Raw genomic sequence first — 13,464 nt, 5'->3', positions numbered from 1 at the left:
ACCTTCTTCACATTGCTGCTCCTACAAGGGTGAGTACTATCATTTTTAGTACGGGAGGGAAGCTGTGATATCCTTGAGTGGGGGGTCGTTCTGTTTACAAAATGAAGTTCCAGTAAGAGTACATCAAATGAACCAACTTTCTTTGAACTTTAATTCATCACTATATTGAATGAATGACCTCTGGATTTCTCTCTCCCATTTGGAAGTCCATTTGAAAACAAAATACCTCTGCCATAAAGAGCCAGGCATCAGAGACACCTGTTGCGCCTCAAGAACAGAGAAGGTATGAACGACAAGAGCAGCTGAATAAAATGCAACTTGCCATTAGAAATGGGTGTACTGGCATCTACAGGTGCCGCTGGCACCTCCTCATTTTCATTACTCTCTTCATCTGGTTTCTCATCTTCAGTAGCAGGGTTCTGCTGTGGTGACTTGGAGCTGTCGCATGGAGCACACGCTGCAGAGGTGCGACCTTGCAAGAAAGAATAGATACCAAAGATCTTCGTCGTGCATTTTTAGTTACAAATGCAGAGACAAGTCTTCAAATCCTTAGCGTTAAAGCACGTACCTCTTTTCTCACGAGATTCTTTAATTTGTTCACAAAGTCATCCAAACTCTGTATCCGTTTCGTTCCTCACTATTGAATATGCAGTGTCTTGCAAAACATAGGCGCTGTGACGATCTGAAATTTTACAGACTTTAACTGAATGTTGTCTACCAACCAATGAAACTGTTTTGATCACAGAAAAAAATTGCTTTCTTCATAGCTTGGTTCCGAAAGGTTCTCTCAGTGAATATTTTCAGCATAACATCGAAGTTAATTAAAACAAAAGCACTAGTTCCTTGGGAACACTTATATCACAATTCCATGCCCAAGTAGCAAAATGATAAAATATTTACAGTCTGGACGTCCAAAATCATCTAATCCATCCGAAGTCTATTGTCCGCACACAGCATTTCTCCATCTTTACGTTTGTCAGATTTTTTAAACTAGGGCTAAAAAGCACATCCTCACCTGTAGATCTTTGATCCGGGTAGTACTCTAAGGCATTGTTACAGATTAGATCGATGTCCTTCAGCTAGTCTCCTGCAGCGAGGTACTGGCGCGAGTCAATTTGAGTCAGAACTGTTGAAAGATCCATCGGCTCTTTAATCCTTGTGGCATAGTCAGGTACCTGCAGATCAAATACAAGCATTCAGAGGTTTTCATAACCTTGCACACTGTCTACTAAAATTATTCTGAAAACTTTAAATAAACGACTTCCTAAAAACCCTGAACATTTGCGATGCATCAGAAGACGCTGAAATTAACCAGTTTGCTTCTCAAAAATGGAAGGGCTCTTTCATTTTTCATTAGAGCGGCTAGGAGAGGACAACAAGAAGTAGGGAGGTCAGAAGCATGTGCATGGTAGAGAAGAAACACTGAGGGTGGGAGATTCATTTCACTTTGCTTCAGAAAATCACAACAGTGAAAGCTGAGCAAGCCATCCGGCATTCTCTTCGTTGTCGACATTGAGGAAAAGGTGCATGAATTGCACCTGTGAAGTACCTATTGCAGGCATCTACTTTAGAATGAGATAACTGGGCCCTGAGGTGCTCATTTCTTCCCTCAGACCAGAAGAGGAGACTAATGACCAGTTCAGATGAGGACATATGTATCTGTCTAGATTTTTCACAGCTCATGAACCTAGGAGAAAAGGGGAAGAAAAGCCAGTGGATGCCCACAAGAAGAGGACTTTGCTGATCCGCAGGTATATTCAAGTTACATCTGTCTTTGAAATATACGCCTCTAGTTTAGGCTTATCTCATAAATTAAGGAGAAAAAGGCATCTAAGCAGCCAATTGGAGGAAAAAGAAAACACACTGCACTTATGGTTGATTCCTATTGAGGAGTTCCAGATGAAACAGAGAACAGGATCTCAAAACTTATTTTTACAAACTGCTGCTCTTATTCCTGTTCCCACAGGAACTGACAGTCCAATAAAGGGCTTCAGACTTCATTAAAGTAGTCCTGTAAATACTGTTTGTAATTATAAGGAAAGATCTCTGTGCTTTTCAGTGCTGTGACACGCCTACATATCAAAGCCTTTTCACGAGCAAACTGTGTTGGCATTTGGACTGGCTTTTTAGAATGAAACCAGGGCTTTCAGCGAATAATCCCATAAGAGACATTTGAGAGTCAGCAGAAGTAAAAGCACTGCCTCTGCTTCTTGCAAAATCCTTACAGTGCAGCCCTAAAAACAAAGTTGAACCTCACCCAAAACGCTGAGAAATACGAACACTGAGAAGTTACAGACACACACAGATCAGCACTACTTTACCTTCTGTGGGTCAACGGGCTTTGCAAATTCCCTGAAATGTCTGTCAGTGGCAAGTCTGTGAGTAACGTCCCTCAAGAAAATTCTAAGGTCACGCAAGGTATCCTCCTCTTCCTCCTCCAACATCCCTACTTTTGTGGGGATCACTCTTGTGGCTTCTGAGGCTCAGCTGGTGGTGCTACAGGCACGACTTCCAATGTCCAATCAACTTCAATTCATCAGGAAAAATTAGCCAATTTACAGTACTCAAATACAAGCATATGACAAATTACTGACAGAAAATGACCACCAAAGCAAAGCCCAAAGAGCTAGTAACTTCGATAGGAAAGTTTTAGATGTACTTCTCATATCCTCCTCACCTCTTTTCTTTACAGGAGGCTTAGCCACTTCATTTAGAATTAGGTCCTCAAAAAAAGATGCTCTCTCTGCCCTACCAGGCAACTCAATATTGCACACTTCTCCAAATTCCTTATTAAATAATTTTTGGATCTAAAGCAGAAGGATGAGAGACATTTCAGATTTAAGGCCACAAAAAACTCATCTTCTATTCCAAAAAGACGAGTACCTTTTCAAATTAATAATAACCTGAAGAACACAAACTGAAAAAAGTTATCTTCCTGGCCTTAAAACGCTACATTTTCACAGGCTGGCACGGCAAATTCAAATATCACCTTTAAGAATCACCTATAGAATTAATGCTCGGTGAAGGGATTGTACGCTACACTGATAAAGTAATGGCTTTCACCACATCCAACAGCGCCTCCTTTGTATTTACTTGCCTTGCTGCAGCCTTTACTTAGAACCTTTATGGCTATAGAGGGAAGAGAAAGGCTTCAGCAGACAAGTGAGGGCTTTTTGCTGAGTTTTTATTTCTCTCCCAAAAGGTGTCTGAAGTAGCTAGTACCTCTACGTCTTCCTCCATTTTCAAGTTCTAGTATTAAAAGGTAGGTAAGGAATTTCACTACTTATTTTAGAAGGAATTTACAGCCTGTACAAAAACTTCTGTGGGAACTCAAGCACTTTCAAAGCAGTTGATAATAAACACGTCTAGGTAAGACCCGTTCTCTTCCCCCAATGACTGAGACCAAATCATCAGAATGACAACAGCGTGGTCCTGTTTTGGGCACCTTCCCTTAATGTAAACTCTCAGAAGTCAATGAAGTTCTGCACGTACTTTTACTACAGTTTATTTAGGACTACAACTAGAATTCGATTCCAAAGTTACTTTAGCAGAAATTGGAACTCAGCTTTCCAGCTTGGAAAGCTTTGGCCTATATGAAGAAAGAAACTGATTTATTTATTTATTTTTTTTAATCAAAGCGTTTCAATTCTCTACTAAATTGCATTATTAGCAGTTTACCCAACATAGCATGGAATGGCAGACTGTCAGAAGAAATCTCTTCAGTAAGAACATCCTCTTGTCATTTCAAGCACTTCATATTCTTGACTGAACCACTTTGTAGCCACCAGAATTATTGTATTAATTTATTATTTGCATGTGTGAGAAGGGGGTGAAAGTCACTTGCTTGATTCAGAAAAAACCTGAAGCAGATGCTTTCACAGTATTCTTTTTCTCTAAGCAAATTTTAAGTGATTTGTTAGGGTGCCTGAGTAATAACAGCATGCATTTAAGAAAGCACAGCATTTTGATGCTGAAAGCATATATAAATTACAAGACACTGAAGAAATAGTAAGAAAAGTATTGACAAATACCTCTTCTGGGAGATCTGAGTGACGTACATCAGACGTAGCAAGCAGCAAAACTGGCGAAAATGCTGGAATGTTACGTAGTAGAGTTAGAAAAGTAAGTTTCAAGGCAGGTCCAGCGTTGTCCCACCATAAATGGATATCTGGGACATAAATTGTGCTTGGTGCTGTCTTCTGAGCATTTCGGATCAGCTAGTGAAAAGGAAAGCTTGCGTAAGAAAACTAAAACACGTACAAGAACCTCTTAATACATAGCTACATAGCCATCTGACTGCCCCATGAAATGAAACTGCGTGAACAGAGTGGCAAGCATCCTTTCACATAAGGAATTTCTCTGTGCACCCTTTCAGATTATCAGTATTCGGAGAACTCTAGTCAGAAGATGGGAAGGATATATTCAGGCAGTGGCTAGACACCATAACTATATGGCCACAGCCACAATCATCGCATAACAAAGAAAGGAAATGTCCCTCTTAAGGGACACATCAGTATTCAGTCATGTAACATGTCTGTCCTTACTTGTATGGCTCTCAAATGTTTCCACTAAAGGTAAAAATATTTTAAGGTAGTGATGCCAAACAAGAAAATGGATTTCCTGCCTAAAAGTAAAAACACCAAATCTGGTCATTTTTTCTAGTTAAAACCACATCACTGTGCAAATGAAGTGTTTTCTGAATGTTAATGCTTTTATTGCACATACTGCAACAGCACAAGTTGTGTATGTCCGTGCGAAAACAAAATAAACAGAAGCCCCAAACCTTGGTTGCCTTACTAATATAATTTAGAAGAAGGCTACAAAAAGTAGCCGACATGCAGTCTGATACAGAGCCATCTACTGGGAGCACACAGTCTTAGGAGGCAATGAGAACTACTTTCTGGATCCCAGTGACATGAGCAGCATTTCTTTCCACAAAGAGATGTTTATTAGCAACACCGCCCAGCTTCCTGAGCTGCTAGCAACAGCCTCACTGTAAAACTGGGTATGGAAAATGTCGACATGTACAACATCCAGATTGTTTGTGGTGCTGTCTAAAAGAAAAGGGGATTTTCAGACAGAAGCAAACATCCCAGCACATTAAAACAAGGCCACCTCCATTACCAATTAATTTTGCTCACCTTACTTGCAACTCCATTGATCCTTTACATACAGTCAGTGAATCCGATGAGAAGAAAAAGAAAAAAGGTACCTGTCCACAGATTTCTTCTGGCGATGCAACGTTTGTAAGCAGAACAGAAAGGTCCAGGGTGTGAACGGGAAATTTCTCCAAAGCGTGCAACACCGCGGGTGCCACGTAAGAAACCTGGCCGTACCCTTCTTTTTTACTATTAGCAGACGGGGCTGGCATGATGTTGGTTCACAGAAAGCACTCCTAGAACAGGAGTTAAGAAAACAAGTTTATAAATGAGGTGCTGAATAGACACACAGATGTTCCAAGTAATTTTCCTATAGACTTTCTTTTCCCTCCCCAAATAATCCAAATGGCAGCGGTACATTAAATACATGTAAGATTTCCAGTTAAGTTATTCAGTCATTCCAATTGTTTCACCTTCTTCCCTTGTGTTTCCTATTCTTTACTAAACCAAGACTGCAAATTAATATCCCTGCAATCTTGCTTTACTTTATTATAAATTTATTATTTATTATATATTTATTATTTACTTTATTATAAATTTATTTTTATTTAAAAATAAATTGGTGAGGAGCATTTGTTTCCCCACTACAATCAGGCTGTACCTTTGCTGGCTTAAATCAAAGATGCTAGAGACTTAGCCTTGCTCTAAAGCACAGAAAATCTTCTGGACAGCACAGCAATAGAAACTGAGAAAAATAACTGATCCAGCTGTGACAACATGATCTAACTTTCCAACTGTGGGCTTGCATGACTTCCATACTAAAATATCACAAGATTAACACAACTCGGTGGCTTAACAAATAAAGACACCATTCAATTTTCTCTCAAGGTGTTTTAACAAGCCCTTTCTCAGTTTTCTTTCTGCTACATAATTCACTACTGGTTTAACAATCCTGGAAAACAGAAGGGCAAAAGGTGGCAACACAAACCCATAAAGCTGGGGTATTTTTAGCTAAAAGGACAGACTGCACATTTATGTGGTCTTGAGTCTTTCAAAGAATGCCATGGATTAAGTCAACGTGTTCTGGTAGTCTACGGATCACTTTGGCTTACGAAGAGAAGCCTGGGCTTTTCAATTTGGTCATTCAGAGCAACTTCATTACAACTTTAGTCCCTCCACCCTTTCTTCTTGTGAATACCAAGCACCCCTTCAACACACAAACTTGATGTTGCCCCTTCGTCTACCACCCCTCGCACTTTTAACAGCTGGAACTGTTTACAAAGACTCAGCAGACCTGAGAATTTAAACGTAACAGGGATCTATCTTTCTTTACCTGCTGAAACAGAGGCAATTTTTCTCTGGTCCGTCAGGCATTCCATCTTTTAATTCATCTCCAGAAACCAAGCATGCATCGTCATCACTGTCAAACATATCATCTTGTAAAATAGGATTGAAATGGTCTGAAAGGCAAAAGAGGTTTGTTAACTTTCCTGAATAGCCTTTGTCTCTTTCTCTTCCATTAATACAGCTTCTAAATCAGTGCCAAAACCCTTTCTTCATTTGAGAGCACACACTGAAAGCTATTTCCTAGAGTTCATCCCACCACAGATCTAAGGAGATGGAACAAGGCCCTACAAAGCTGTACTAAGTCCCACTGATGTGTACGTATAAGGTACGCTACTCTTGGTGATTTTTTTCTCCCCCTTAGAATAAAGGAGATTACGAACAATTTCTGCAGTTGCTAAATAGCTAAAATAAAACAAAAACAAACAAGACCATTTCTTTCTGGAGGAGGTTCCCACAATGAAAGCACGGGGATAAAGGATGTGATGGCCACAGAATTCCATTCATCTAGTAAATATCAATGCTAATTGATCTCACGTGTATAGTACGATCCACAAACATTTAAATTAGGAGACTGGTTAAAAATGATGATAGCTAAAACAATATTTAGCTTAGACCAGTTATACTTGTATCCTGGTCCTGACATTCTTCAGAAAGGAATTAGAAACATTGACCTAGAAATGCTTCCCCTCCAAAGATCTGAGTTTTGATTTTTTAAAGAAAAATAGGTGCCTTATACTTCAAACCTCAAGTCAACCTCTACAAATGCTAATTATCTTAGCTGCCGTCAGAAGCAGGATGCTTCAGTAGAGAACGCATCGTCCTTTACTGTGTTTTGAGTCATTCAGAGCTTCCATTTGGCATTTCAGTTTCGAATCCACAATAAAACCTATGCGTTGTATTCCAGACTTGCCCAAAAAAAAGACATGCACATGGAAATAATAAAATTCTACCACCATTATGTCTGAAAGGTTTAAGTTGATTGCACAAACCGCAAATTTTTGCTTTAGCAGAATTATAAAGAAGTGGATGCTGTGGTTATACCTTGCTGTCGGTCCTTCTTTAGCGCAAGCTGTGCATGCGGGAAGATCTTCTGCACAACTTGTAAAATATTCTCTACTGATCTTTGAAAAAGTGGCTTGAAAATGGGTGATAGTGCTTATACGGGTGAAGCCTTGATCCGGTTTGAAGCTGGAACAACCTTCTTCATAGCCATGAAAAAGTCCTTTGCTTTTATTTTAATAGAATTAACGTCTAGTAGCAACTTCTCCCTACTTGCATAAATCTGAGGATAGCATCGGCGTAGAGAGCACAGCGCAGCTTCAGTACATAAAGATTTGATATCTGCACCACAGTATCCTAACAAACAAAAATCAAACGTTACATCGGTCAAGGCCCAGGTTTACAACATGCAACATTTAAAGAATTTGTAAGGCCAAAACCAAACAGCTTAACAGGGAATTCAAAGTGCTACCGCTCTGCAGGGGTGTTTCATGTTGCTCACTGCCTGATATCCTGCGCTTATGCAGCTGAAGCAGACTCCTCATCAAAAACTATACTCTTGAGGAAGATGCCCCAGAACCATTTAATGTTCTCAGACAACAAGAGGAACGATAACAAAGAGTAAATAGATGAAAGCATCTCACTCAGATTGCTATGAAGGTGTGCCAGCTGCCTCGTTGACTAGTTGTGCAGCAAGGCACAAGAGCATGGGTACTGCCTGGTACAAGCTAAGGTTCTTTACAACTTGGTCACAAGCAAGAATCCGTTTCTGTTTCAGTCTTACCAATGCATTTCTCAGCTAGTTCATCAAGCAACATGTCCGGTGGCTGAGGGGTCCAGTCACAAGTATGAATCTTGAAAATTTCTTTTCCAACCCTGAAGCAAAATCATTGCATTTTAGCTTGTCCCAAGTTTTCCTTAAAAATACCAACAAGAAACAAACAAACCAAAAGGCAAACAAACAGACAAAAAAAACAGTCCTCCCTCAAAACCCCTCATCTATTAATACACTTTTCTTACTTGCTCAACTTTCAAGTATTTTACAGTTATTTAATATACACTCTGCATTGTCAACCAGGAAATTGAATAGTTCTTATTTGTTATACTGAACTTTTTCTAGGAACCTACAGTGAAAGAAAAGGCATTTATAGCTTCAATAACAAGTTTCCAAACTACGAGACCTAAGGACCCAGAGGAAAATACTGTAATGAAAAATTTATCCAGAAACATTTCTTTGCTGTCCAAAAAACTTCTCTAAAACTTAGCAAGCTTTCATTGGGACAGTCTCATTACTTCATCACATTTGCTTTCCAGTCAGTAAATTCACAGAAAGCACTTCTGGCACAATGCTTCCAATTGCTACAATTACTATAAAGAAGAAAAGAATTATGACTCAAACTACTACCACTGATCCGGGGCACAATCAAATGCAAACACGTCCCCTATTCACTCATAAGTGAAGGATTGAGACCAAAAACACAACTTCATGATGAAAGTGCCCAAGTGGACTAAATAATTAAGCAAACAGGTACAACTTTGGGAATGAAAGGTTTGATTATAGAACTAACTACTTGGTGGTATCATCCTGACCATATATATCCAGTACCAGATTTGCCCTCCATGGAACAACGCAGTGTCTCCACGTGTCACTCTTTTGTTCAAGTTGTCAATTATTTTTTTTTCCTATAAAGTTGGACTTTGCCATGGTAGCACTAACATTGAATTTAAGTTCTCACCTCTTAATTTGGCAAGTTGAAGAGGAAGTGTCTGCCAAAGCGTCCTGGTCTTCGTAAAGCAGGATCTATAGAATCCAGTCTGTTGGTAGCTCCGATTACCACGATCTCCCCTCTGTTATCTATGCCATCCATAAGCGTCTGAAGAGTTGAAACAATGGAACTAATAGAAAAATATAATTTTTACTTACTGGTTCAGTAAATTTTGATACATTCCACATGACTTTTTTGATGCCGGAATAACCTTCTTCCTAGTGGTCATTCAAAACTGGGAAAAAAATAGTCTACCAAGTCGGGGTTTTTTTGATTTGATAATAAATCTGCAGACTGTTAAGTCATCAAGCACTTCAAGACTGTTTGAAATAATCTCTACGTTAATATAAAAGGAGTACCGCACACTTCTGCTCAGGAAGAAAATCACGGAAAATGTCAACTTTGATTTTAGATGTTGAATTTGTTGCAGTGAGATCTTCCTCATCGCACGATTCTATTTGGATTTAAACCATATTATCTATGGAGAGACCAAGATTAGGACAAGAACAGCACAGAGTTCAGCATGAAGCCAATCAGGAGCTCAAGTTTGTATTCTTTGTATTCAACTTTACCCTTCTCGTGCTGGAAGGACCTGCTTTTTGAGTCTCCTTCTCTTCACTAGGAGCATGTTCCCTCTTGCATTCGTAATGCTCTTTCTCAGTGGTTTTAGTCTTGTCCTTTGTATCTTGGCATCTCTCTGTAACAGCTGAGGAGGAAAGGTTTTTAGAGCTACATTCAGTGTCACACTTGAGAGAGGAAGTTTGCCGCAATTTCTCACCAGGCTCACAAGACTCTTTGCCGTACAAAACGGTTTCTTTTGAAATGAGGTCACGTTCTTTTGATCTTCTTGGTTTCTCCTTGTCTCCACCGTCATCACATTGGTACTGGGCGAGGTATTCATCATTCCCAGGAGATTTCGGAGGGTCCACGACACTGCACAAAATAAAATCACATTTCTCACTTCTGCTGAAGGACATGAATATTAAGAGTAAAACCTTCCAACGTCGAACAAACAAACAAAAACCTCCGAACTACAGGAACCCTCGCAAAGATATGCCATTTAGAAACCTCTCCTGTGATTAGGACACCTTCTTCAGCTCCCAGAGAAAGTGCTTTTTCCCCTCTTGCTTCTGAAGCCATTGCACTAAAAAAGCAAATGCATCTGTCTCCCTCCACATGCTGCTCTGAATAAGAGCCAGAATATTCAAAGCCACTCTATTTGTTCTCCCCACATAGCCGAAAAAACACCAGTTGAAAGAGTTTTCTACCTCTCTCCACGAATTTACATCCACATATCCTATGACTGCAAAAATAGAAGGCGGGGCTCAGGAGAAACAGCCAGTGCTGGAAATGAAAAAAAGCAGCCTGTTTCTTCAGAGTCTTAAGCCTATGCTACTAGGAACAAAACAAAACAAAACAAAACAAATCAAAACAAGAGGAGAGGAGAACAACAGCGGGAAATTTACCTATTCTCCAGGTGTTCAATTGCAAAGCCTCCTCTGGAGGATCAACAGTTGTGAATTCAGTGTGCTTAGGAGAAATCAGATCTACATCTGAACCACAACTACTTCAGTAGTATCACGAACTTCTGTTACTCTGAAGAAGCAGTCAGCACCGTTTCTATGTTAGGAAAGAGCTGAACAGAGTCTGTTATTCACATCAAGTAGTCAGGCAGGTTTCTTTAGGAAGGCTGGGTTTCACTAGAACATTACTAGCCTGTAAGCCTCATGGCATCACCTTCCACCTTGACTGCTGAACCTCCTTGCTCCCTACTATCTTCTTTGCCAAGATACAGCTGTCCACATTTACATTTCCTACTTGGCTGGACTGAATTTAAGAAGATCTTGCATCTAAGAAAGGGAACAAAAGCTGCTGCCCAGCAGCGTCTGGCTCAGGGAGGAGTGAGAAAGCTCTGTGCAGCCCCCAAGGTCCGTGCAGCAGGAGGCAGGAGGTGCTCCAGGCTCACAGCAGCAGTTCCCCTGCGGCCTGTGCAGGGAGAGGCCCCTGGTGGAGCAGGCTGTGCCCCTGGTGGAGCAGGCTGTCCCCCTGCAGCCCATGGGTCCCCCGTGGAGCAGATCTCCACGCTGCAGCCCCCCTGTGGCTGGAGGAGCCCCCGGTGGAGCAGGTGGCTGTGGCCTGGAGGAGGCCGCGGCCTGTGGAGAGCCCCCGCAGGAGCAGGCCCCGGGCTGGACTGGAACAGGCTGTGCTGAGCCTGCTTTGCCCGTGACGCTCCTTGTGGAGTGATCTCCCTGTCCTTCTGGCAGCCCTTGAGCCCTTGCCAGCCTCTTTTCTCCCCTTGGCGTTGGAGGAGGGGCAGGGAGAGAGCGCTTGTGCTGGAGCTCGGCTGCCCAGCTGAGGAAAACCACCACGGCTCTGTCTTGCCGCTGCTGCAGCACGCTGGTAGCAGCCAGCACCGTCTGTTCTTCGAGCCTCAGCAAGCCCACAGCATCTTCCCAGAAGGGATCCCTTTCCTTCACGCCTGACAGGCGCCGCCTCCAGAGGCTGACGGCTTGTGCCCCGTTTGCAAGCGCTTTCTCAGTGCCCCCTTCCCCAGAGACGGATCCCAGCTGCTTGGCTTCACTGCCCTCTGCTGCCAGGCTCCCGCAGCTGCTATCCCAGCAGCACAGCGAACATGCGGATAGAAGGCTGCATCATCGTGAGTATCCGCACGTCCCCATGTTACATCTTTCATTTTGCCTCATTCACAATCGTGTTTTTTGGTCAAGAAAAGTTATCACAAGGAAAAAAAGAATTGTACTTCTCTAATAAGTAGTCTTTGTTGTCCGGCCAGTATCAGTAAAAATCCCTGCTCGCCGGTAACTAGAGCCCTTCATAGACCAGCGGGCGGCAGGGGAAAGGCCTCCTGCCCGGCCGGGCTCCCCTCTGCTGCCCTGAGGGGGAGCAGGCCGTGTCGCGGGCCCTGTGGGTCGGGGTGCCCTTAGGGGAGGGGGGGGGGGTGAAGGCCGCAGGGCCTGGAGGCAGGGCTGGGGGCTGGGGTGTTCCCTCCCCCTGTATCAGCCCCTTCTGGGCCCTGTGAGACGCGGAGCTGCTGCCCGGGGTTAGGCCCAAGGTCTCCTGTCAGGCCCGGGGCCGCCCTTCCCCTCGCCCTGCCCTTCCCTCCCGCTCCTGAGCCCTTCGTCAGGCCTTGCTGGGCCCTCTGTCCGGATGTCTGTCCGTGCATCTGACCCTCTGGCCATCTGTCCCACCACCCTGCCCCGTCCCTGCCCTCTCCCTAAGGAAGCAAAGAGTCCCCGGGCTGCCTTCATGGGGGGGGTAGGGGGGAGAGGGGAGGTTCTGCTGAGAAAAAAATGAAAGATTTCCCCCTTAACGGGCGCCTTGCGAGTTCTTTCGAGTTCCAACCTTCTGCCTTCCTTCCGTAGCAGTGCCTCTAAGGGGTGCGCTGTAAGGCAGCCCTCATCTGGCACGTTGCTCCTCCGTTCCCCCAAGGAGCTGCCTTCAGGATCTGACTAACTCTGGATGCACCCGGTTGTCGCCTTAATTTCTCCTTTAGCTTGCTGAAAACAAGCCGGTTGGGTGACCTTTTGCGTTTCTCGCTTAAAATTTGGATCGAGGAGGTCTGTGTTTCCTTACGCTGATGTCCACGCTGAAGGTGCAGAAGGGTTCCGTGCTGTTGCTTGGGTCAGCCTTGTTGCCAGGTTTGGAATGTTTAGCCTACCGGTGCTTCGGTGCTGTTGGGCTGCACTCAGAGTGTGAGCTCTGGGCGTTATTTCTCAAATACTGCGTTATTTGAGGGAGCAGGATGTGGCCCTCATTATCCATGAAGAACTGGTTGGTGACCTGCTACGGCACTTAGATGTGCACAAGTCGATGGGGCCAGATGGGATCCACCCAAGGGTACTGAGGGAACTGGCAGAGGAGCTGGCCAAGCCACTGTCCATCATTTATCAACAGTCCTGGCTATCGGGGGAGGTCCCAATCGACTGGCGGCTAGCAAACGTGACGCCCATCTACAAGAAGGGCCGGAGGGCAGACCCGGGAAACTACAGGCCTGTCAGTTTGACCTCAGTGCCAGGAAAGCTCATGGAGCAGATCCTCCTGAGAGTCATCATGCAGCACTTGAAGGGGAAGCAGGCGATCAGGCCCAGTCAGCATGGCTTTATGAAAGGCAGGTCATGCCTGACGAACCTGATCTCCTTCTATGACAGAGTGACGCGCTGGGTGGATGAGGGAAAGGCTGTGGATGTGGTCTACCTTGACTTCAGCAAGGCTTTTGACACCGTCTCCCACAGCAT

At 43.4% G+C, this 13,464-nt stretch overlaps 2 protein-coding genes across 2 annotated transcripts in view; one reads left to right on the top strand and one right to left on the bottom strand.

Moving 5' to 3' along the window:
- Nucleotides 1-2,335: 2,335 nt before the first annotated feature.
- On the bottom strand, nucleotides 2,336-9,536 carry LOC311428648 (ATPase family AAA domain-containing protein 2-like). Its single transcript, XM_084539995.1, has 8 exons — nucleotides 9,182-9,536; nucleotides 8,230-8,321; nucleotides 7,488-7,802; nucleotides 6,433-6,559; nucleotides 5,213-5,395; nucleotides 4,032-4,217; nucleotides 2,678-2,807; nucleotides 2,336-2,526 (listed from the first exon to the last, which is right to left on the bottom strand). The coding sequence occupies exons 5-8, from the start codon at nucleotides 5,369-5,371 to the stop codon at nucleotides 2,462-2,464; spliced, it is 540 nt and encodes a 179-aa protein (XP_084396121.1). The 5' UTR covers nucleotides 5,372-5,395; nucleotides 6,433-6,559; nucleotides 7,488-7,802; nucleotides 8,230-8,321; nucleotides 9,182-9,536; the 3' UTR covers nucleotides 2,336-2,461.
- Nucleotides 9,537-11,747: 2,211 nt separating this feature from the next.
- The window catches only part of LOC311428650 (zinc finger CCCH domain-containing protein 11A-like), a 181,236-nt gene continuing 179,519 nt past the window's right edge, over nucleotides 11,748-13,464 (top strand). Inside the window, exon 1 of the mRNA XM_084539999.1 lies at nucleotides 11,748-11,867. The gene's annotated coding sequence lies outside the window, so the exon portion shown is untranslated. The remainder of the gene's footprint in view (nucleotides 11,868-13,464) is intronic.

Source organism: Aythya ferina (genome assembly GCF_964211825.1).
Source record: "Aythya ferina genome assembly, contig: HAP1_SCAFFOLD_105, whole genome shotgun sequence".
In the NCBI taxonomy this organism is placed as follows: Eukaryota; Metazoa; Chordata; class Aves; order Anseriformes; family Anatidae; genus Aythya; species Aythya ferina.
This window is presented reverse-complemented; position numbering and strand designations above follow the sequence as displayed.

Bases quoted from the DNA above. Each gene is read 5' to 3' on its own strand.
- LOC311428648 (XM_084539995.1), bottom strand. From the start codon at position 5,371: ATGCCAGCCCCGTCTGCTAATAGTAAAAAAGAAGGGTACGGCCAGGTT. The intron at 4,218-5,212 runs GTACCTTTTTTC...CCTTTTCACTAG, and splicing joins CAGAAGAAATCTGTGGACAG to CTGATCCGAAATGCTCAGAA. The intron at 2,527-2,677 runs GTGAGGAGGATA...GATGAATTGAAG, and splicing joins GCCTCCTGTAAAGAAAAGAG to TTGATTGGACATTGGAAGTC.